The 22,223-nt window shown below is 36.6% G+C and overlaps 1 protein-coding gene across 1 annotated transcript in view; it reads right to left on the bottom strand.

Annotated features, from left to right (window-relative positions):
* The window catches only part of CCDC73 (coiled-coil domain containing 73), a 46,392-nt gene extending 27,269 nt beyond the window's left edge, over nt 1-19,123 (bottom strand). Inside the window, exons 1-5 of the mRNA XM_032224169.1 lie at nt 18,957-19,123; nt 12,309-12,380; nt 11,488-11,559; nt 5,113-5,148; nt 3,973-4,047 (exon numbers count right to left, since the gene is read on the bottom strand). Of these exons, the coding sequence (XP_032080060.1) occupies nt 3,973-4,047; nt 5,113-5,148; nt 11,488-11,559; nt 12,309-12,380; nt 18,957-19,088 (387 nt within the window). The 5' untranslated portion in view covers nt 19,089-19,123. The remainder of the gene's footprint in view (nt 1-3,972; nt 4,048-5,112; nt 5,149-11,487; nt 11,560-12,308; nt 12,381-18,956) is intronic.
* Between the last annotated feature and the right edge of the window lie 3,100 nt (nt 19,124-22,223).

Here is a 22,223-nt window from a genome sequence, read left to right as displayed (position 1 = left end):
TTTCAGCCTTTTGCACAGAAGGTCAACAATGTGAAGGAATTTGCTTTTACAATAATCTCAGCATTAACTGGATTATTAAATAAACAAAGAATGACATCAAAATAACCAAGCTATTTATAAAGTTAATGGGAAAAGAGTAATCAGTACAGAATTAATGGCAGATAACATTTTCCCATTGTGGCAGAGTAAAAAGAAAGGACATAAATAAATAATGCTTAAAAGATAAATGTTTAGTAAAATTTCCTATATTCATGTCAAGGTGTGGCTTAACATTTGGATATAAATATTTAATAGTGAGAAGTTACTCTGGTTCCATATACGTATCCTTTTTATTTTTTTGCTTCACAGATTTTGTTTTTCTTAAACTTAAAACAGAAGAAAACATCCAGGTAATAATTTCTATAAAGTAAGCACTTTAATCTAAATTTAATTATTCTAGCATAAACATTTTGGGAGTTTTAAACAAGTCTCTCTATGAAGTTTTATTCTTGTTGGCAAGAAAAAAATTATTTACTTCAGGATTAAGTTCCAGATACAACTGGATTTATATTGCAATTCACAAATTGCAATAATCATTTTACGTCTACTTCAAAAATAAAAAGAGCAAGATAAGATGTTCATATTAGAGATGACTTCTAAAATTCTGTATTCAGAGCTGCAGCGGAACAGTTCTTGTTTCACCAAGAAGATTGAAACGTCACAAAAAAGTAAGTCTTTCTTTGGTTGTGGTTGTCAGAAATCAACAATTTCCTTTATGTTCTCACTCAGTATTATTTTTATTGATCCCAAATATTATTTGAATGAATGGGGAACTGGTATTTAAAATGGAAATGTTTCAGATCTTGTCCACCCTACTATTGTTTCTTAAAGATTGCTAAAATTATATCTGTTCTACCTCACTGCCTTCTTGAGAAAGAGCTTTTCATTTTTGTAAAGCTATCTCTAAACTAGGAGTTCTCAAAATTTGAAGACTGCAATCTCCTTAAATATTACATGAATTTGTGAGCTCCATCTCATGAATAAAACACATGAATTCACTGGAATAAGGGTAGAGCATGAAATAAATATAATATTTCCTAAAGTTTTCATCATATTTTGATTTAACTTTACTTTTATCAGTAACAGTTAATTAGCCATATTTAGCTTTTCTCATACTATCCAAGGTTTGATTAGCTTTTTAAAATGATCACAATAATGTGCATTCTAAGCAATTTAGCTAGAGTGAATTGAAGATTATCTTTCCCATAATAGACACCTAAAAGAAAATCCACATTTTAATCAATAGACCTCAGAGGAATATGATCTTAGTCTATGAGAAGAATCTATGCTTGATTTTATCTGGCTTGAAAAATTTCTACATTTGTTACATCAATCAGATTTATGGTTCAGCTGAAAGCAGTCCAAACACAATCAGACTTATCAAGACTTGCTTCTGATCACAACCTATAGAAATATTTTATAAATTGAAGGCATTGCCTTTGTCCATTCAGAATCAGTTAATATGCTTTAGTATTTAGAGATTCTTTGAGATGTTCTGCTCTCAGAGCTTCAGTTTCGGAATCTTTCCATCACAGGAAAAACCTTGCTTCTATGGAAGATGATTAGAAATCTCAACTTGTACTTCTGGCTTTCCCAAATATGAACCGTGTTCTGATTTACACTATGTGTTTTTTGTCTTCAGTTTACTGTTAAACAGATTTGTATTCATTCTCAAATGTAAAAAATAGTGAAAAGACAAAAGATAGAAAGATCTTACTGATGCATTGAAGTTAACTGAGGCTTTTTTAGCTACGTGGTTCTTATTGTCCAGGCAGAACTACTTGGAGATCTACATATATCCTGTACCACTCTGTGGCATATAGGCTTAGCATGATTGTTGTTCGGCTGGTGTGAGTCAGCATACAATACTTGGTGAATAAAAGCAGTTCAGTTTTAGCCTTGAAAAGTAGCTCTGCCATTACAAAGTCTGATGGGCTGACTAGGCTCCTTGCTAGAGGTGATGTGGGAAGATTCTGAGAAAGGTGTCCCATTGGTCCAGCCTGATATATGGGTGTTAGGAACTAGAATTCTGGGGTGAACTCACCTCCTTGTTTGCTGCCAGTCTAGATAAAAAGTAGAGAGAAAATGAGAAGAGAGGAAAAGTCTGTGCATGAAGTGAACAAAGTGGAGAAACGTCGAGAGAGAAGTTAAGTGTGCAGAGTTGTAAGTTTCTGGTCAAGAAGGGAGAAGAAAAATCCAGGGACAGCTTCTATAAATGAGTTAGAGCTCCACCCAAGATCCCAAAAGGGAAGGAGGGAATCAGCTGTCAGTGACAAAGCCCTCATCTCTGGAGAAGGACAGAGAAGAAAATCTTGAGAAACATTCTGCCCCCAATGAAGAAGCAGTGAGTGTTCGACTAAGCAGATCCAGAAGAAAGTCAAATTGTGCTGAACACACTGCAGTATTTCAGTCAATTGTTTTATTTCTGCACTCTCTTCTCCCCCCCTCTCTCCAGAAACAGGGGAGAGAATTAGAGTAAAAGGAGAAAAGAAACAGAGCAACTAGTAGGACAGTTGAAGGAAGATATACTGTAGCCTCTGAGAGGGAGATCTAGGAGGAAACCTGACACTGAATGAATACATAGACTTTGTGATAAATAGTAAACGAACAACAAACCCAATATCTTACCATTACCACCTGTATAGATCAGAATATATCTACAGTTCAAAAAGAAAGCTGTTATATTGTAATACATTGAGCCAACAATGTGCAAGAAATGATGTGCTAGGTATCATTCATGACAGAGGTTGTGTGTCTGATTCTGATCAAGTCATGTGTATGATATTTTTTTTCTTTGAGAATAGAATTATGCTATGTTCAAAATTTATCAGAACAAGCTCTAACATGACAGAGATATGTCACAAAACATCATCCTTTCAAATCTGGTGGTGGAGAATAGATAGATCCTATGACTCTTCAAAGAAGTGAGAGAAAATGAAATTTTAAGAGATTGGCATTTTTTGGACTTAACCCATTAGAACACTGCCTTGAAGAGCATTTACATAGTGATAAGTTAATTGTTCTTGAAAGAAATAGTGATCCAATATCTCCCAGTATGAAGAATAAAACATCTGATATTAGAAATCAGAAGAATTTCTTGTATTTACATGATGACAGAAAAATTACAGCCACAATAAGCCATGATTACAGTTTCAAAACCTACAAAATATATGTTAATGCATGTACTGTTATATATTTCTGCATTTATTGTATGTATTTGGGAACATCAGAGATGTCAAACTCAATTTCATTGAGGGCCACATTAGAATTGTGTTTGACCTCAGGAGGCCCGAGTGGATGTGGCCATGGTGGGCATGGCCAGCTCAATGTCACTTATGTCAGGGGCGCCTGTGGCAGCTCTAGCACTCTGCCAGAGAAAACAGGCTCCGTTTTCACTGGCAGAGAAACAGTGAAGCAGTCCTTCACTGTTTTCAGGACAGCCTCGCAGGCCAGATATAAGGACCCCATGGGCCAAATCCAGCTCCCAGGCCTTGAGTTTGACACCACTGGTGTACACTGTTTTGGAGAGGACCATCCTGTTACTGCCTCTCATTCTAATCAGTTGTACACATTTGTTGCAGTTTATATAAGTTGACCATAGCAAAAGCTTCCAAGATCAAAGATTCCATGAAAGTTATTTAACATTTGAACATTTTGTTGTGACTGACAATGGGAAGATATTTTTTTTAGTAAGTAGGTTGTTTTCCTTAGCCCTTTGCAGAACAAATCTTTTCAATCTAACACAGGAAACACATGAATAAAAAATAAACCTACTAATCATATGACTGGGAAAAGAGTAGGGATTCATATTATATTATTTTTCATTTAACCAGCAAAATCAGATTCGCTACACCCATCATGAATAGTTTTCGCTGTTTTACTCTATAGAGACAGGACCTAAATAAATAAACCTTGAATTCAATGTTAATGTACCTGCAAGTTTTTAAATGTTTCTTTCAGCCCTTCCACTTCTCTTTCTTTTGATTCCACAGCAAGCAGGTGTTTTCCCTTCAAAGAAATATTTCTTACATCATGCCATTCTTGAATAAGACTTCTAAAAATTATTTATCATTATATATAAATAATAATAGACTGAATATAGATGTGTATGATTATTTTGTAAGCACACATACTTGAGAAAGTTCCCAAGGAATTCCATGGAGAATAACTAATACAATGTGTATAAGGACGTCATGATGTAAACTCTGTAATTTAAATGCTACTATACAAATATAAAAAACAGAATTTGTATTGTGATGTCAGACAAGTCACTTTTCCATCATTGTAGCCAGTTACAGATGCTTATGCTTTTCTGTATTGAATACAGTTACTGAATGGGATTTTCTGTTGTACTGATTCTGTCTTAATATGCAAGGAAATTATTACCCCAACTTTATTTTTTGTTTTGTTTTGTTTTGCAAAATCTGATATTTTTACTTTTAATATATGGCACTTTAAATAGCACAATAGGCCGTCAGCTTCTGAATTATATTCACACATTCTACTATTTTACAGTAACCTGCAAAAAATTAGCTTTACTCAAGTAATTACATATAAACTTCAACAATCCAAACATTGTATAATTATTTCTTCAGACTGTATTTTGACTGAAATCTCAAATGGCTGGTTTATTAGTACCAATTTATTTATTTATTGAATTTATTTAGCTTCCCATCTCACAAATCAATTTTTATAGTAACATACCTACTATTTTTAAGAATCCATTGGAGTTTACAATGTAGAATGTTTTTTTTAATAGACCTTAAACTATAAATAAACCCCAAATCATTTTTTAAAATATTATAATGGTAGCCTAGATTCATTGAAGCATTTCATGTACTCTTAGGAATATAGCTGATGTTTCCTTCTGAAATCATATTCATGAACATTTGGGAAGCTCTGTTGAAAGGCCATCAATATTCTTAGTGTGACTTATCAGTTATTATACTCATTCCTATTGGAAAGTAAGAAATGAGCCCCTGCTAGTACCTTCCATACAAAGCACTTAAATACTCCAACGCTAATTGTACATTCATTAATTGAACAAGTAAATTACACAAGTGTTCATATTACCTTTTCTTCCTCCATAGCAATCATTTTTGCTTGAAACTTGTGTCAAGAAGAAAAATAAATAAACAATATGTTCAAACAATATTCAACATTTTAGCCAAACCAGAATATTTTTATTTAATTAATATAAAGTGTAATTACATTGTAAGCTTCCAGAAAAATGTATTAATTTGCACTGCAAAGGAATCTGCTTTCCCAAATGAGAACAGAGTCTTCATTGAAAATTCTACAAGAACAAAATCCTCAACAACTGTATCAGATATGAATAAGCCCCAACATTTTATTATTCCAAAAATGGTTATCTATGGAAGAATGCAATACTTTTCTACTTGTACAAAATTATATATGTTTATTAATTACATTTATATCCTACTTTTTACAATAGGAGTATACATAATACTTCTCCTATGTGGACTTCTATGGCTGAGGGTAAATTAGGACCTTGGTCTCCCCACAAATCCAACAGTTTAACTATTACTCCAACCAGTTTTCAAGGAAATGGAATAGAAAGAGTGACAGGAAATAGTTTTGCTAAATAATAAAACAAATTTCCAACTACAATTAATGATTTTATCAGATTATTATCAGATGTATTTGGAACAACAGATGTTAAAGCAATATATTATAGGACTGTTCCAATAGCAGTTATTTCTGTTTAATCCTTTCACTTTAGTAGGAATGTTAAAACAATATTTTATGGATCTGTAAGATCTTATTTAGAAAATTGGAGCTTTTAAATGGTTCTGCCTTTGTTACCATATCTAAACATTTCTCCAGTTGTATTTTCTGTGACATTGCTGCCATTTGATTATAAAACTGAAAAGTCTGCTTTTCATTAACTAGAAATTAACAACTTCATTTTCTTTGGGCTTCGTACAGGAAGAAAAAAAGAAAGCAATTTTCCCCTTTCAAATTTAAAGACTCTTTCTTGAAATTTTGAAGGTTTTAAACTAAATGAAAACTATATTACCATAATAGACCAGCATAGTTTTTAAATTATTAATATCCAGATGCTTTATTTTAATTTCATAACAGTTAAATTGTATATCATAAATCATCTTTTTAAAGAATCTCCTAAAATTCTAAATACTGCTTTTCCAGAGGAGAGAAAAATTTACTAAACCTGATTAACTGATTGGATGCTACCATGTCAACTTTCAGATCCACCAAATCATGTGAGAACTGTTTGTTGATATCTGGTGAGAGGAAGACCATGGGACATATAAAGAATTGGTTTGCTAGGTAGAGATTTGGATTTAGACCCTATCTCCTTAGAATAAAGGGTTTCTGAACTTCTACAAAGCAAATTAGACAATTTTTTGATTACCTGAAAAATGTCTGAACTATATTTTGTGATCAATGTACACTGTAGTCTAGCCTAGGAGTTATGTGTTCATTTTCTGTGCAAGTACAGTTGCAAGAAAAAGTATGTGAACCCCTTGGGATTACGTGGAGTTTTGCATGAATTGGTTATTAAATGTGCTCTGAACTTCATCTAAGTCACAATAGAAAAACACAGTTTGCTGAAAATAATACTACACAAACATTAGATGTTGCCATGGTTCATTTAGATGAAGTTCAGAGCACATTTTATGACCAATTCATGCAAAACTCCACGTAATTCCAAGGGGCTGCTGGACTCAATTCAGAATTTTCAGAGTAATTATTGATGTAGTTCCTTGTGGCAGATGAAGAATGCAAGCCATTAGTGAGCTAATTATCCTCACTAATACAATAAAACAATTTAAAGGCAGCATATATTGTGTGCTATTGGGACACGCAGTGGAAAGAACGTTGGTCCTTACCTGAATGTGTCTTTTCTGTAGAGGAGAGGGAGGGGTTACACATGGGATATATCACAGCCTGATTGATCCATAGACTGAGGGAATTATCTTAAATGTTTCACCATTCCCTATTGGCTCCCAGTTTCCTCAAGCTTAAAGGATGACACCTGCAAACCGAGGCCATCTGGGTCAATACGGAGCCAGCATGATGATGTGTGCCCTCTCTGCTACTACCTTCCTCAGGGTCCCCAGTATCATGGGAGAGGGGGGAAGGCGTATAATAGGCCTGGAGGTCATCTGCTCCTGAGAGCGTCCGTGCCCTCCGTGGTTCTGGTCTGGAATCGGGAGAAGAATCTCAGCAGTTGGGCATTCGCCAGTGTGGTGAACAAGTCAACCAGTGGGGTGCCGAACTGGAGGCAGATCTTCTGGAATAACTCGGGTTGGAGCTGCCACTTGCCGTTGTCGACTGTTGCGCTAGTCAGCCAGTCGGCCTAATGGTTGGCTTTGCCCGAGATGTGCTCCAAAGTCAAAGATATTAAGTGTCTCTCCGCCCAATGTTCGAGTTTCAGCTCCTCTAGCCAGAGGTCTGAGAATGGGTACCCCCTGATGATTTATGTGGGCTTTTGTGGCAACATTGTCTGTCAGGAGAAGTATGTAATGCCCTACGATCAAGTCTTTGAAGTGTTGGACGGCTAGGCCGGCCACCTTCAGCTCTAGCCAGTTTATCTTGTGGCACAGGTCTAAGACTGTCCAATGACCCTGCATCAGCTTGTAGCCCATCAGGTGAGTCAGCAATCTGCCAGGACCTTCATGAACATTCAAGGGGCTGAGGCTAGGCCAAAGGGCAAAGCTCCGTACTGGTAATGGTGATCTCCGTGGGAGAACCATAGGTATCTGTGATGGGCCAGCAGAATTGGGATGTGAAGGTAGACCTCTGTGAGGTCCACAGAGGCCAGGTAATCCCCCCGATGGATCCCTTGGAGAATGGACCTGAGGGACGACATTTTAAATCACCTATAAATGATGAATCAGTTCAGGTGCTTGAGATCCAGAATCGGCCTCCAGCCCCCCGAGCTCTTTGGGACCATGAACAGGTTGGAATAGTGACTGAACCCAAGCTCCGCCCATGGGACAGGTTCTACAACCCCAAATGACCAGCAGATGATTTATGGCAAGGTCCATCAGGTGGTGTCTAGAGGTCACTGAGGTGGAAATCGTCCTGGAAGCAAATTTAATGGAGTCCAGGATAGCATCGGCAGAGAACTGTGTGGCAGCTATAATTTTGGTGATGTCCTGTAACAGCTGCTCATCTTGGATCAGAATGCAGTCCTGTAGTTGGCGGAGCCACATAACGGCCATGCGGTTAAAGTAAGAAGCCGCAGCAGCAGATTTAATCCCCCAGGCGGAAGCATTAAAATTCTTATGTAGAGTAAGCTCCCCCTGCTTGTCCTCCGGCTTCATTTTGTCGGCTGCATCCCCTGACACTTCAGAGGAAGAAAAGACGAGGGCGGCTATGGGTGTGTCTATCACTGGCAGTTAAAAGGCTTGAGCAAAGGCTTGCTCCATATTGTAGAAGCAGCTATCACTTCTCCCTGGATTGGGAAAAGTGGATGGCCAGGCCCACTAGTTTTTGACCACCTCTAGAAACAATAAAGGAGCAGTCACCTCCTCCTTGTTCATAGCAGTATTAGAAAATATTGCCATATTTGGGTCCCTAGGCTGGGGAACCATCGGGTCCCCTAAGTGGTCTTCCTGGCCTTGTGTAAAACCCCATGTCCTGCTGCGCCTCCTCACCCAGGATGGAACCCTCACTGACCATGGAAGGGGAAGCAGGCCTGGTGTGGTCCTGTCTAAGAGGAACAGAGAGGTCCTATTACTTTGGGAGGACTTTTCCCTCTGGGACAGACCTGTGGCAATACTCCTTGTAATCGCTGTAGAAATGAGCCTCCTTATGCTTTCAGGAAGGAGCCTCCAAATCCTCCAGGTCTTCCTGTGATGGGCCTGGAGCAGGGGGTCCCTGGGGAGCCAATCCAGAAGAATGATGGTAATCTCTAGAGGAACCTTCCAAGGGATCCCCCCCATCACCCTCGATAACCCCCGGGGAAGCCGGAGGAGAAGGGGAAACCTCCTGTCTCAATTGCCTGCAAGGCCTAGCAGGGGAAACTGAAGGTGAAGAAGGGCTAAAACCCCTGGGTGGAGAGCCAGATTGAATAGAGGCGGGCCTGATGGGAGACCTAGATCTGTTATTAGGATCAGGTCTAAAGTTCTGGGCCCACTCTTAGCTCTAGCAATTGTCTTCTCCAGGACTCATTGTTGCCGCTGTTCATCTCTAGTTGTGGCTCTGGAGAGTCATTGGGTGGCAAAAGGCTTGGAGGTCACGGCCCTGGGTCTGAGCTTGCCACCATCCCCTTCCCTATTCTCACTTTGGGTCTTACAGGAGACCTGTGGGTGCTCAGATCTGGTTGCCGCCATCATAATTACTCATGTGCCCTGGAGTGGAAATGGCTAACTAGTGGTTCCAGCCGGTGCCTGGGCCCTTGGAAGCTGAGGCGAGGAGGTGTCAGTTAGTGACCTGCCGGCCACGATTAGCGGCTGCGATGCAGGTCCCAGGTGTAGGCCATGCGGCGATCTAAAATGGCTGCCTCCACGTGGCCAATCAAAATGGTGACTGAGGCTCCGAACACGCTGCTGAACAGGTCCTCCGATCCACGGCTTGCCCTTTTAAATTGCAGCTCGCGCCGACTGTTAGTAGTTCTCTGGCGAAGTCCTAGGCTCCAATCTGGCGAAGCCGCGCTTTGCCTTTTTAAAAGCGCAGCTCGTTCTACTCCTCCCTGAATGCTTTCCCGCTGGTTTAAAACCTCCTCTTTGCTCCCGCATGGCTGCTGAGTGGAGCCCGTCACCCCCGCTGACCCGGGAACCGGACGAGGCTCCTCACCTCGCTAAGTAGGAAGGAAATGCCAGGCAGGAACAGAAACTACAGTCCCTGGGGGCAGCATCAAATTAATTTAGAATTTAGAGTAGTCAATTAATCAAATTGAATATTTAATAAATTTTTGATGAATACTTGAGCAATATAATATTTCCTACTTAGGAGCCAAAACAGTGTTTGGACCAAAAGACTGAGAGGAAACTAGGAGCCAATAGGGAAAGGTGGAACATTTAAGAAAATTTCCTTAGTCTATGGACCAATCAGGCTGTGACTATATCCCATGTGTAACCCCTCCCTCGACCCCACAGGAAAACTGGGATATTCTTTGAGTCAGAGGTTAATATGCAGGAATTGTCTATATTTACATCTTTTTTTGATATACTAGATTAGAAAGTGGTAGACTGTCCTGATCCTATTAAAAAGTGCAGGATCTCCATTCTGTGTCTATATATAACTTTTAATTTAATACAGTAATGATAAACAATAAAATAAATATTACAGTATTTTTTTCAAAAATATTGAGAGAATTTTAACATAGTATACGGAATCTGCTTAGTATGTCCAGCAGTCTACTTCTGGATGAATAGAAGCGTTCTCTAAAACGTGACTGGTGAAATCCTGAGGCTTACTATGACCCATTTACTGAGTGCTTTGCTAATGTAATCTCTTGACCAAGGATTATAGGATCGCATTGGCTTGTTTTATTGTTATATACAATTGTAATCTGACAACATTAACAAACTGCTTGGAGGAGTGAGACTTGTTGCTTGCTCTTTAGACCATTGTTCATCCTAGCTTTTGCAACAGGTTAGAATTGGGTTGGGTGTTTGAGATCTCTCCTTCATAATGAAAGTCCTCACATCTGTAAAGGTGGCAATGATGAAGCAGCAGTTGAAGAAGATAAATTTGGGCACACAAGTCTGGATAATTACTATTTAGTCTCAAACCTATGTTCCTTGGTCAAGGTGTTGGAGTGTTAAACTTTTAATTCCAAGTAATGTTGGATACTCTTATTTATTTAGATACATTCTGATCAAAATGTAGGCTTGGTTATGAGAGGGATATGATCCTGATCGACCTGCTGTATGACTTATATTGGGGAACAAATGGGAAAAGTGTGCCCTGTAAACTCATCTGCGTCTCTTAATAACTTTTTATACTATTTAAAATGAAATCAACTGCAAGATTCTAATCTGAGCCAAGCACATATATCCTTCCCAAAGGAATGGTCTTAAGTGTTATCATCTATTGTACCACATTGCCATTAACCTATGCAAATCCATTCCCTACTCTTTTCAACATATTTATTTATTTGTAAAATTTATTGGCCGCATATATTACCTTATATATATAAAGTTGACTTCGGCTGAATATTATTACTATAAAGTATAACTCTTGATTTGTCACTGAAGGGTTTCTTTGCTATGGATGAGAGTATACAAGCTGACAATTTATATAAAACAAGCTAGTCCAGACAGAAGCTGACATTTCATCTTGCAAATACTACCTTTTTGCTCTCCTTCCAACTGATTTCAATATAAAAAGGAAAGTGTCAATTGTAGCCAAAATCTTGTGAATTAATATGGCAATATTACTTTACATATAAAGCTAAAATTAATCTGTTCACAAATATAATAACTTTTGCTGAAGAAAAAAGTATCTTACTTGTTTTTTTAAAGTTGTAATGGCTTCTGCATGCTGCTTCTTTAATGCTTCTTTCTCATGCTGAACAGCTTCCTATTTGTTGACAATAATTTAAAATCTAATATATGAAGCTGACCTTTAAGTACATTTTTTAAAAGTTTCATCAATTACGGTATTATGGTACCGTAATTTCAGTGATTCTAGACTACTTACAAAACATAAAAGTCCAATACAAAATAGTAAACACATCATTATCACCATACCACTAGTACATTAATATTTAATTTTCATACAATTTAATCTTAGTTCATAATGATGATTCAAAAAAAGATAATAAATAACAGCTTAAGCAAGCCATATTAGGTAAGAATAACAATTATTTTCTAATCAAGGTGCAAAAGGATTGGTTTATTTGTGTGATAAAAGAGGCATATATTTTCTATAAATTAGTATGGAAGAGAAGCAACAATAGGATAATCTTCCAATAAGTATGAAACACTTTAATTTTTTTCTTTCAGTTCCAACGTATGATTTGTTTTGCAAAGAAATTAGATTATTCAAAACAGTAGCAATCTTGAGTCTTGGACTATATTCAAATTTTTCTGGGTTAGATGAAAGTTTAAAAAAAGGCATTGGAATACAGCTTCTTCAGATTTAGTTTTGCCAGATTTTAAAAGTAAAGTTTTAAACACATGTAACAGTTTTAGGATCCAGTTAATTATTTTAAGCACTAAATTTAATATTAAGTATTTAGTGGAAGTATATTAAAAAGTTCAGATATCAGTTTTTACTTATTCTTAAACTTCAATAATAAGGTCAAAAATTATGACCAAGTCACCCACCTTCTGCCATACAAGGTCCTGTTTTTCAGCAACATGTCTGCTAATTTGTTTCTCGTAAAGGTTTTCTGAATCCTAATTTCAAAATTAAAACAAAATCATTGCTGTAATATATTATATAATAAGCTTTATTATTAAAATGTTTTCAAAGGATTAATAACCTGGCTGAAATTGATTTAACACTGAAAATTATTTGTTTATGTCAATGCATTTTCTTACTCTATCATCCTAAAAATCTAAAAAGTTGTATTTATGCAAATGAGAATACATTTAAGAACATGGTGACTTTTTTTGATTAAAACAATCCATGGCTGGGTTTGACATCTTCCCCCCAATATAACATTTGCAAATGAATTTATGGAAACCTGTTCCCCTAATCTTTCTAGGAAATGGAATGGAAGGAGAATTACTAGTCCATGAAGTTCTTTTTACAACCTGCATGTATTTCGACAGTATTTCTTTATTCAGGATAAACTTAGAAGAACAAAGGGGATAATATGAAATTTATACATCAAGCCCTTTCTACAGCAAGACAAAAGGTATAATTCATATGAGATGTATATATTCAGCCTCTTTCATAGTCTCAAAGCAAAATTCACGGAAGGACACAGCTATGTTTTTAACTCACTGTAGATTGCAAACTTTTTAAAGCTCATTTGAAATAACATCCTTGCTAATGTTACCACTCAATATTACAAATAAGTGATCTTTTTAAAGAAAAGTCCATATCTATTTATCTTCAGGCTGCCTATTTGCTATGCCTACAAATGAACTCCTAAACAAGAGTACTTCTCATCGATCTGATAAATCTACTCACAAATCCTGAAATGATCACATTTTTTTATCAGCTGCCAAGCATTCCCACCAATGCTTTAGTAAGAACACAGGAAGCTGGCCTGGCATTGTCTTTTTTAAAAAGTATTTCTTTTTAAATATTTTATTTAAAATGTTTAAAGAAAGATTAAAAACAAACAGAAACTAATCTGAGAGTCTTTTCCAGATCTAGGTTTTATGTGCTATAACAAAAATGAAGGAATCTGCATTGTGTCTACTAATCTAGAAATTCATGTACTGTCTGACAAGTTCTGCTGTTTCCCTCAAATATCTAAAATGACCCAAAGTGCTTCTGTGAGTTCGTGTGCTAGATACACACACAAAACTTACAGAGGCGCGTTGGGACATTTTAAATATTTGGGAACTGCAGGAATAGTCTGACACTGTGCATGGTATGTCAGTTGACATATGCCTGTTGAACAGAAGATGGAAGGTAGAAAAACTTTGTAAATTTTTCCCACAATCCCTTTGGAGGAACTGATGAATTATCAAACCAACATTTCACTATAAGGATTTGAAACTCAAGCCTGGATGAGAGATGGAATGCAGCCAAAGATCAAGTTGAACTAATTTATGGCTTCTAATGCCTGATGCATATTTAAATTCTAAAAAAAAATAGTTTAGTGTAAACTAGAGAGAAAGCAAATGAAGCAAAAAAAAAGTGGTGCAGTGGTTTCAATTACATTGCATCACAGCCAGTAATAAACACTGTTTAATCTCAGCCATAACTGCAACACTGTTAATCACAAAAATACAAAATGTCCAAAGCTCCTTCCAAGCTGGCCTACGGATTCCAGAAATTCCACAGAATTTCTTGCACAGTGTTGTTCTTATCTGCAGGTGTTTCGACCTTTGTCTATAGCTTAAGCTAAATATTTTTTCTGGAATTTAAATATGCATCAGACATTAGAAGCTATATTGTTGGATATCCCCCCCCCCCCCCCGCTGACAGGCTGCAAGAAGTTTCCACCAAGGTCCTCTGTTCTGGCTGGAACAGAGGTTGAATCTCATTGGCTAAGAGGTCTGACAGATCCCTTTAAAAGGGGATGCTGCCCGACCATTCCACAGCCGGATGTTTATTTGACTTGTGAAGTAATTGTAATTAAGGAGCTGTTGTTTACTGAAGCCTTTTGTGCCACCTTTACCCAATCTAACACATACATTATTTCAAGTTGATCTTTTCCACAGCACAATAGATCAATACAGTAAAATTAAATGTATATCATTAAAGTGTTAATAATCAGACATTTGAATAGAACTTGACAAGCATTATTATTTTTTACAATTATGTATATATTTGGATTAAACTTGTTTCAGTAAAAAAATTGGAAACTTGAAGCTTTAAAATAGTACATGAAAGGGAAGTAAATATTGTCTTTTTTGAGGGGGGAAATTCAATAATTACATAAAAAATATCTCAAAAAGTTTTTTTTTAAAAAAACCTAATCTTGAAGTAAAAGGGAAAGGCTTCTTTAAAATCACCAGTATTATTTGTTTGCCTGCTTGCGTGTTTTTATTATAAATACAACACTTTGAATTTATTTTGCCTTGAAACAAACAGTTCTGTTGCTCTTTAACCAGAAAACTTTCTTCTGTTTAGGAGAAAAATGTATATCATTTTAAGAAGATAACAAGCAATATAAAACCTTTACAAGTGTTGCTGTTTTATTAGCTGCCTTAGGACTACAAGAATTTAAGTGTTTTTTTTACAAAAACACCACCATAATAATAAAAGAGGAGTCATTTGATGGTTTATTTACTCTCTATAACCTTTAGAAAGTGTCAAGTCTTTTGTAAAATGCTTGCTTCAGGCTGTAGTTTTACAAGAAAGGCAGTGTATTGTCCAGAGCCCACTGATTGTTTGACCCTGAACAGATTTAGGAATACCGTACAGCTGGCTCATATCCAAGCAGCCCAAACTACGTACTTTTACTATCTTTTTCAAAATCATAATCCACCTCCTACAAAATTGCCATATCTATTTCTTTTTGTTACCCAACCAAACAATTTCCAGACGTATCGATTCATAGTCTGTTTAGGGTGCCCTACATAAAGTAGTTCCTCAAGTAACCACTTGTCCAAATTTAGTGAAAATTTCAAAGTTTAACATCCACTATAGTATGTCTTAAAAGAAGAAAAACAGGTTCCTTCTTGGATCCCTGTATACCAATAGTAAAAAAAAGAAGCAAAATATTAAACAACTGATATGGTCAGTGACTAACACAGTTAGTGAACCGGATTTTCTATGTATGTTACTTATTTTTGATGTTTTGCTGGCATCATTGTAACAAATAATTTAGTAAGTGTTTTTGCTCTGAGAAATGCTAAAGGGTAGCGGTGTCATTATAATAAAGAGAAAGAAAATATCTGGGTTAGCACATGAGTTTTGTGTACTTTTGCAGTACCATAGGCAGTAAATCTTCAAGTAGTAATACTTCCGGTAATACTTTACTAGGGATCTATCAGCAGGGCTGGATTTTCCTATAGGCTAACTAGGCTTCAGCCTAGGGCCTCAAGAGCAAGAGGGGCCTACATTCAAATTGTTAGCAAAATTAAAATTACACTATTCTAAAAACAGTGAACACTAAAATACTGAATCGAAAATAAGGAGAAATTCTACGCATACGACTAATAAACAAACATAAAAATGTATTGGTTAAGATCGTTCCAGCGCCGTGGCAGTTGGGGAGCCTGCCCACGTTCCCGGCACCGACAGTCGGGGGAGATGCGCGGCCGCTCCCAGTAGCCGCCCCGTCGATGCGGAGCCCACCAGCGGCCAGGCAGATGAGGGCGAGGGGGCCGAGCCAGGCAGCTGAGCGCAGCAGGGGAGGCGGCTGGCCTCCCTGCCTTTGCCGCAGAGCAGGAGGCCGTCGGGAGGCCAGCTATATATATTGATATATATATATTGATATATATTGATATATATCACAGTAATGATGTATTTTATTGTCTCTCATGTAATTTACAAACTTAAAAATGGGAGGTGAAAGGGCCTCATAAGTGGAATAGCCTAGGGCCTCTTTTCATCTAAATCCGGCCCTGTTTATCAGTCTTACCTGATTTTTTAAAAGATTATTTTAATTACAGCAAGAATGGCAAGAATGCAAAGCATGAATCTCATGCACAATGTGTATTTCCAACAATATTTTTCAGTCCCACATAAATGGAAGCTTAGTACATGAAAGGATGAGCATCTTCAAAACAGTTACTTTTCTACCCAGAGAGTTGCCAGAGTACATTGTCCCCCTGACGTTGTAAACTGAGCCTGCTAACTTTTTAAGCATTATCTTGGTGTCACTAACTTTAAGTATATCATACACTTCTAGGAAAGTGTAATAAACATTACTATAATTTACAAATGAAGGCAAATACACATGTCCCAGGATAATGTAGCAAGATCCAATCTGGGTCAGTCACCAGATTTAGTGGTAAGCTGGTGGCAAACCAGCACTCCTGTTGACTGACAAGGGATTCATTTCCAAGGCTTCAATCATTGTCCTGGGTATTGTAGTTGCGAAATTGAATGGGTCTTTGTTCATTGTATATAAGGCTACCCATGAATTTGGGTCTCCCCATCTGAACGGTCACTTGTGTTCTTGCAGTCTGGTGATTAGATTCATATTCACCATTTAAATGTTATCTTTTTGTGGATTTGATTTTTTACAAGATTATTACAATACACAATGGTTCTATAATTGGGAAAGTGATCTTCAGAAATATTTTATGTACACGGAAGCCTGATAATTAAAACAATCAGTTGGAATATAAATGGACTTCAATCAAAAAGAAAAAAGGACAAATTTTCAACAAGTTCAAAAATTACAATCACACTCTATCTATTTAAGAAACATAGAAGGTACCCAACTCCTGGGCTGACTGGCTTTCTTTCCAGCAGCTCTTTCTCTGCCTTTTGGTACCGGCCATCAAAGACGAGGCTTTTGTGGGCAGAAGAGCTGTGCTGCAATTGAGAAATGGGCATCAGAGCGGCCAGCTTGAGGGAAGGAGGCTGCTTTCTCCCCTTTCCCTGTTCCTCGTCCTTCCTTCATGCCGGCCTCTCCATTGCAGCACAATGCCCAGGATCCATTAGCCAAGGGAAAGCAGTCAAAGTAGGGCGCGGCAGGGAAGGGTTGTGCAAAAACTCATGGGCCGGGGAAGCGAGTTGATGATCACAGCTGCCTGGCTCACAGGAAGCTTGCGGAAGCCTTGCTGGATGCTTTTGCGGTACCTCTGGCAGTAATGGAAGGCAGAGACACTGGGGGGAGGGAGAGAGGCAATCCCAGCTGCCTGGCTCATTAGAGCAAGCATTCATTTAAGCAAGTGTCCAGCAAGCGTCCATCGGGGAAGGTCTCATCTGCTCACTTGGCATGGTTAAAATGTGAAATCTGACTACCATTCCAATCAGCCATTCCTTTGTTTTTACTTTCATACACACACACATATACTGGTACATGGGTATCAGAAGTGGGTTGCTCCCGGTTTAGACAAGTTCATGCGAACTGGTAGTGGCAGCGGCAGGAGGCTCAATCTACAAGCATGCGCACAAGCATGCACATGAGCAAACCAGTAGTAAAAAATGGAAACCCACCACTGATGGCCATGTAAGGGGGCACTGCAGAAACAAAATATGGTCCTATGAATAGTGCCTAAGAAACTGTCCTCTAAGAAAGTGCCCACTTTATAAACTGTCCCCTATAAAGGTAAAACCTTAAACATAACAATATGTCTGCAGCAGTGTGTCATTCCTTGATGTTCTCAGCTACAGTGCTCTCATAACAATAAAGAACACATTACTGACAGTTCTTTCTTGCGGAAAAATACTACCATACCTCCTCACACTACATACAAAGATGTCAAACCAGAAAAGACTAGCATATAAAATTTATTTTTAAATTGAAAGTAATAAAATATGCTGAAGAATATGGAAACAGAGTAGCAGAGAAACATTTTGGACTAACTCCAACTGTAAAAATGATAAGAGAATGAAGGACACTCAGATTCTCTCCTTATTCAGAGAAGTTACAAAATATTTCAATGCCTTTTCTGTGTTCTTCATATTCATGAATTGTAAACAGTTACTGCAATAGGAATTTCATTTTAAATTGTTATTTGACACATGAAAGCTAGTTATATTATCTAATACAGTATCTAACTGAATAAATTTACATTTAACAGCATACCTTATACTGTTCATTTTTATTATTGACTCATTACAGATTTTTATTTCTATATATGAAAAAGCTGTAGTGTAGTAGCCTCCTGGATGCAGAATGGGTCTAATTGCCACAGTCAACTCACTGTGGCCAACTTGTTATGGGACAACTCACCACAGGACAATTTAACAATTCAATTATTTAAAATAAATTATTATTTTTTATTTTTTGTCATTCTCATTTCATTCTGTCCCCTTTTTAGCATCCTTTCTTTAATGATTATATTCTTTAATATTAGTGTAACTCTTGTCCTATAGTGAATTATCCTGCAGCTGGTTGGCCATGGAGAGTTGGCCATGGCATGTTGGCCATGGTGAGTTGGCTGTGGCGAATTGTCATAGTCCCTCCTGACTGATAATCTAATTCTCATGTGACACGAGACATTATAGTACCATGTCTGAATATGAAGAACAGAAGAGAATTGGAAATACTTTTCTGCCAGTGACTACTCTGTTTGATTTGGGTTTCCAATAGTTTGAGATGGTTAGGAATGGAGCTATTTTAATTTGTTTTAATAGATCTTATTAGCTATTTCATCTTGTTGATTTTACTGCATTAACATTTGAAAATACCGGTAATTCTAAACATAAATAATAAATGCACCTACCCTTCTCATACGCAACTCTTCTACTGCCTCCAGAAATGTTGTTTTGAAATCTAGTAACTGAATAGAAAGCAATGCTTCTGAGGAGTTTTGTAAGGAATACGCTGCTATTTCTTTATCTAAATCTTCATCCATTTAACCTATGGAATCTAAAAAGAAGTTTTTAATTACTAAATGTAATATTAATATTATTAGGGCCAATGTTTGACTAATTCCCCCACTCCTGGATTAATTGGTAGAGAAAGAATAAAGGCAGAGAAGAAGGGAAGCTCTTGTTGTCACCCTTGATTTCAAACTTTGCATGACATTAACTAATGTGCACAAGGTTTTTGTTTGTTATTCAGATCAAAACTGCATTTGTATTTGAATGTTGAGGCTTCTTATATAAAAGTGGCCAGAGCCAAATAAAAAAGTATATATTTGAGTGAAATATATGTGAAAGGAAAGTAGAAACAGATCCTGGGTGAAAATGAAGTATGTGGATTGTAACAAATATACATCAACCCACACTGAAAACTGAGTTTGGGGCAAAAAATGCCTCTAATTTGAAGACCAACTTAACAATCTCCAGACCCAACACTATGACAAGTGTTCCATCAACAAGTACTAAATACTGTGTTAAGATTTTCTTTCTTGTTTGGCAGGTGATACAATGCCCTGAACTTTCCAGAGAACTGAGCACAAGACTCCAGGCACATTCTGGAGAGAGAGAAGTTCCCTGAGAATAGACTCCAGCATAAACCCAAAAGCTCAGAAGAATAAACCTTTGGTCCTGGTAGCTGATTCAGATTAAATCCTGTATACACAAAACAGTTCAATCTTCATCAACACAAATGTCAAATTAATGAGACTTCAAGAACATATAATATTTAGAAGTTGTTTTCATGTCTCATATTTTAACATAACAGAATATTTAACAAAATAATAGATTTGGAAGGGACTTTGGAAGTCTTCTAGTCCAACCCCCTTCTCAAGTAATGATGGAGCACCCACAATTCTGAAGGCAAGCCGTCCATTAATTAATTGTTCTGTTAGATAATTTCTCATTATTAGGTTAGTTTTCTCATTTCCATTCATTACTTTTTATCCTGCCTCCATATTTAAACAACACTCCTTCCTGCTGATCAATTGGCATATACTAAAACTGAGACTTAATGCCCTTTGGCCCTTTCACTGCTTTTCATTTATTATATTTGTGGGGTTTTCAGGTAAAGAAAAATCTGCCCCTTCCCAAAGCAGCCACGTAATTTATCAAAACCAAAGTCACTCCTCAGAATAATCAAAAAGCTACAGGAAAATGGCGAGAAGACGTGTGGCATCTTTGATTTATAAAATAGAGAGGGAGATCAAGGGATCAAGATCAGGAAACAAGGAAAACTACACCAAAATTACAGAGGAAACAGGAAAAAAGGAATTTCTTGTTGAAATTCTGTGTGGAATTTAGTACCAACCGTGCATGTAGATAGCTCCATAATCAAATCAATCATGATTTTATATGCTTATCAGCCTGAAATGCTAACCAGTTTTAGAAGGTACCTTACCATCTATTAAAAATTGTACAATAGTCATAGTACGTAGGTATCAATAAGCAACACAAGACTGTAAATATAAAATTACGTAAGTCAAAGAAGATGATTTTAAATCACTGGTACTTTTATATGTAAGCAAGTTTTAAAATTGAAATATTTTAAGAACTTGCTGATAATCCTGATGGTCTTGTGTGAGATACTTCACTTCAGTAAATCACCTCTTCCATCTTTATTTTTCTACATTAACATACTGAATGAAACTTTTATTTTGTGTCCTACTGAAAGTTGACGAATACAGAGCTTGGATAGACACAAACAGAAGTCTTATCTGTAGTTTTGCCTAATCAGTTGATCTCCTTCCTAAGGAAGTTACCCTGTTTATCTATGGGGGCATTATATCACATCAAATTGTTTTTGGTTTGTTTGTAGAAGACTTTTAGGTTATGGGAGATTGATCTTGGTATTGAATGCTAGAGCAGTACTATAGAAATATATATATTATAAAATACTGTGTCTGCTGATCAGTATTAATCTGGTTTTTCCCTTTAGCTCTGCATTTTTTTCTACAGTGTAGTCAATATTATTATTGCACTTATTCTAATACAATAATTCAGACATCATGCTCAGCCATAGTTTGTTTAGTTATGATATACTGACTAAAGTACAACTGATGGGTTCACACAATATGCTAAACTATATTTTATTAACTGCAGGAATTGCATTCATACAATGCATTAAACCAAACACAAACAAGTCAAATGATAGCTTGGTGTGATGTGCAAATGTAGCCACTATTAACTGCCTTAGATATTTGAGTAAAAACTGGACAAATATTTTTAAAATAAATTAATTGCTTAGGAAACAAAATTTAACATAAAAAGTAACAATATTTCAGATTAAATAAGCTAACTTTATCTAGAGAGCAAATATTTATTCTGAAAATCAAACAATAACTTACCTTTCCCTGAGCTAATAGTCTGTTGAATACCTGATTTATAAACATATTTCTAAAATGTAATCTCAATATTCTGCAATAGTTAAAAATATATATTTAGCTTTACAAATAAAGCAGCAGTTCACAATATTTTTACCTGATTTTAAACAAATATTATGACCAAGTGTTTTATAACAGAGATGGGTTGCTGCCAGCTCAGCCTGGATCAGCCGAATCGGTAGTAGCAGCGGCGGGAGGCTCCATCCACCCACCTGAATGCTTCTGAGCATGTGACCGCACCCAAACTGATAGTAAAAAAATTAGCAACCCACCTCCGCTTTGTACCTATGTGGAAAAAAATTATAGCATTTAGTAAGTTATCCAATAATGGAAAAACCATTGATCAGATGCATTATCAACTTTCCAAAGCAATGAAATAATGCCTTCTGACAGCAAAACAATTAAAAGTGAGTCACCTCGAAGCAAAATAGGTAACAAACAAGTCTAATAAATAAATAAAAGCTAAAATTAATTGGTGTGAAAGATGCCACATTCATTGTCCTTTGATCATATTAAATAAATGATTCATTTGATTATGTTTGCACTAAAGAATGCTTTTTTGCACTTTATTTGAATTACTGGCATATTATTTTGTGTAAAAATATAGCAAAAAGGGCATTTATAAAAAACATTTTAATATAGCTGTAGAATATATAATTTTTAAGAGAAAAATACTTGTTATAGTTTTAGACCATTATTTTCTTGTTACAATTTTTCATTTTACATGAATATAGCAAAAGAAAAAAG

The sequence above is a fragment of the Thamnophis elegans genome, chromosome 1, assembly GCF_009769535.1.
Source record: "Thamnophis elegans isolate rThaEle1 chromosome 1, rThaEle1.pri, whole genome shotgun sequence".
Lineage (NCBI taxonomy): Eukaryota > Metazoa > Chordata > Lepidosauria > Squamata > Colubridae > Thamnophis > Thamnophis elegans.
This window is presented reverse-complemented; position numbering and strand designations above follow the sequence as displayed.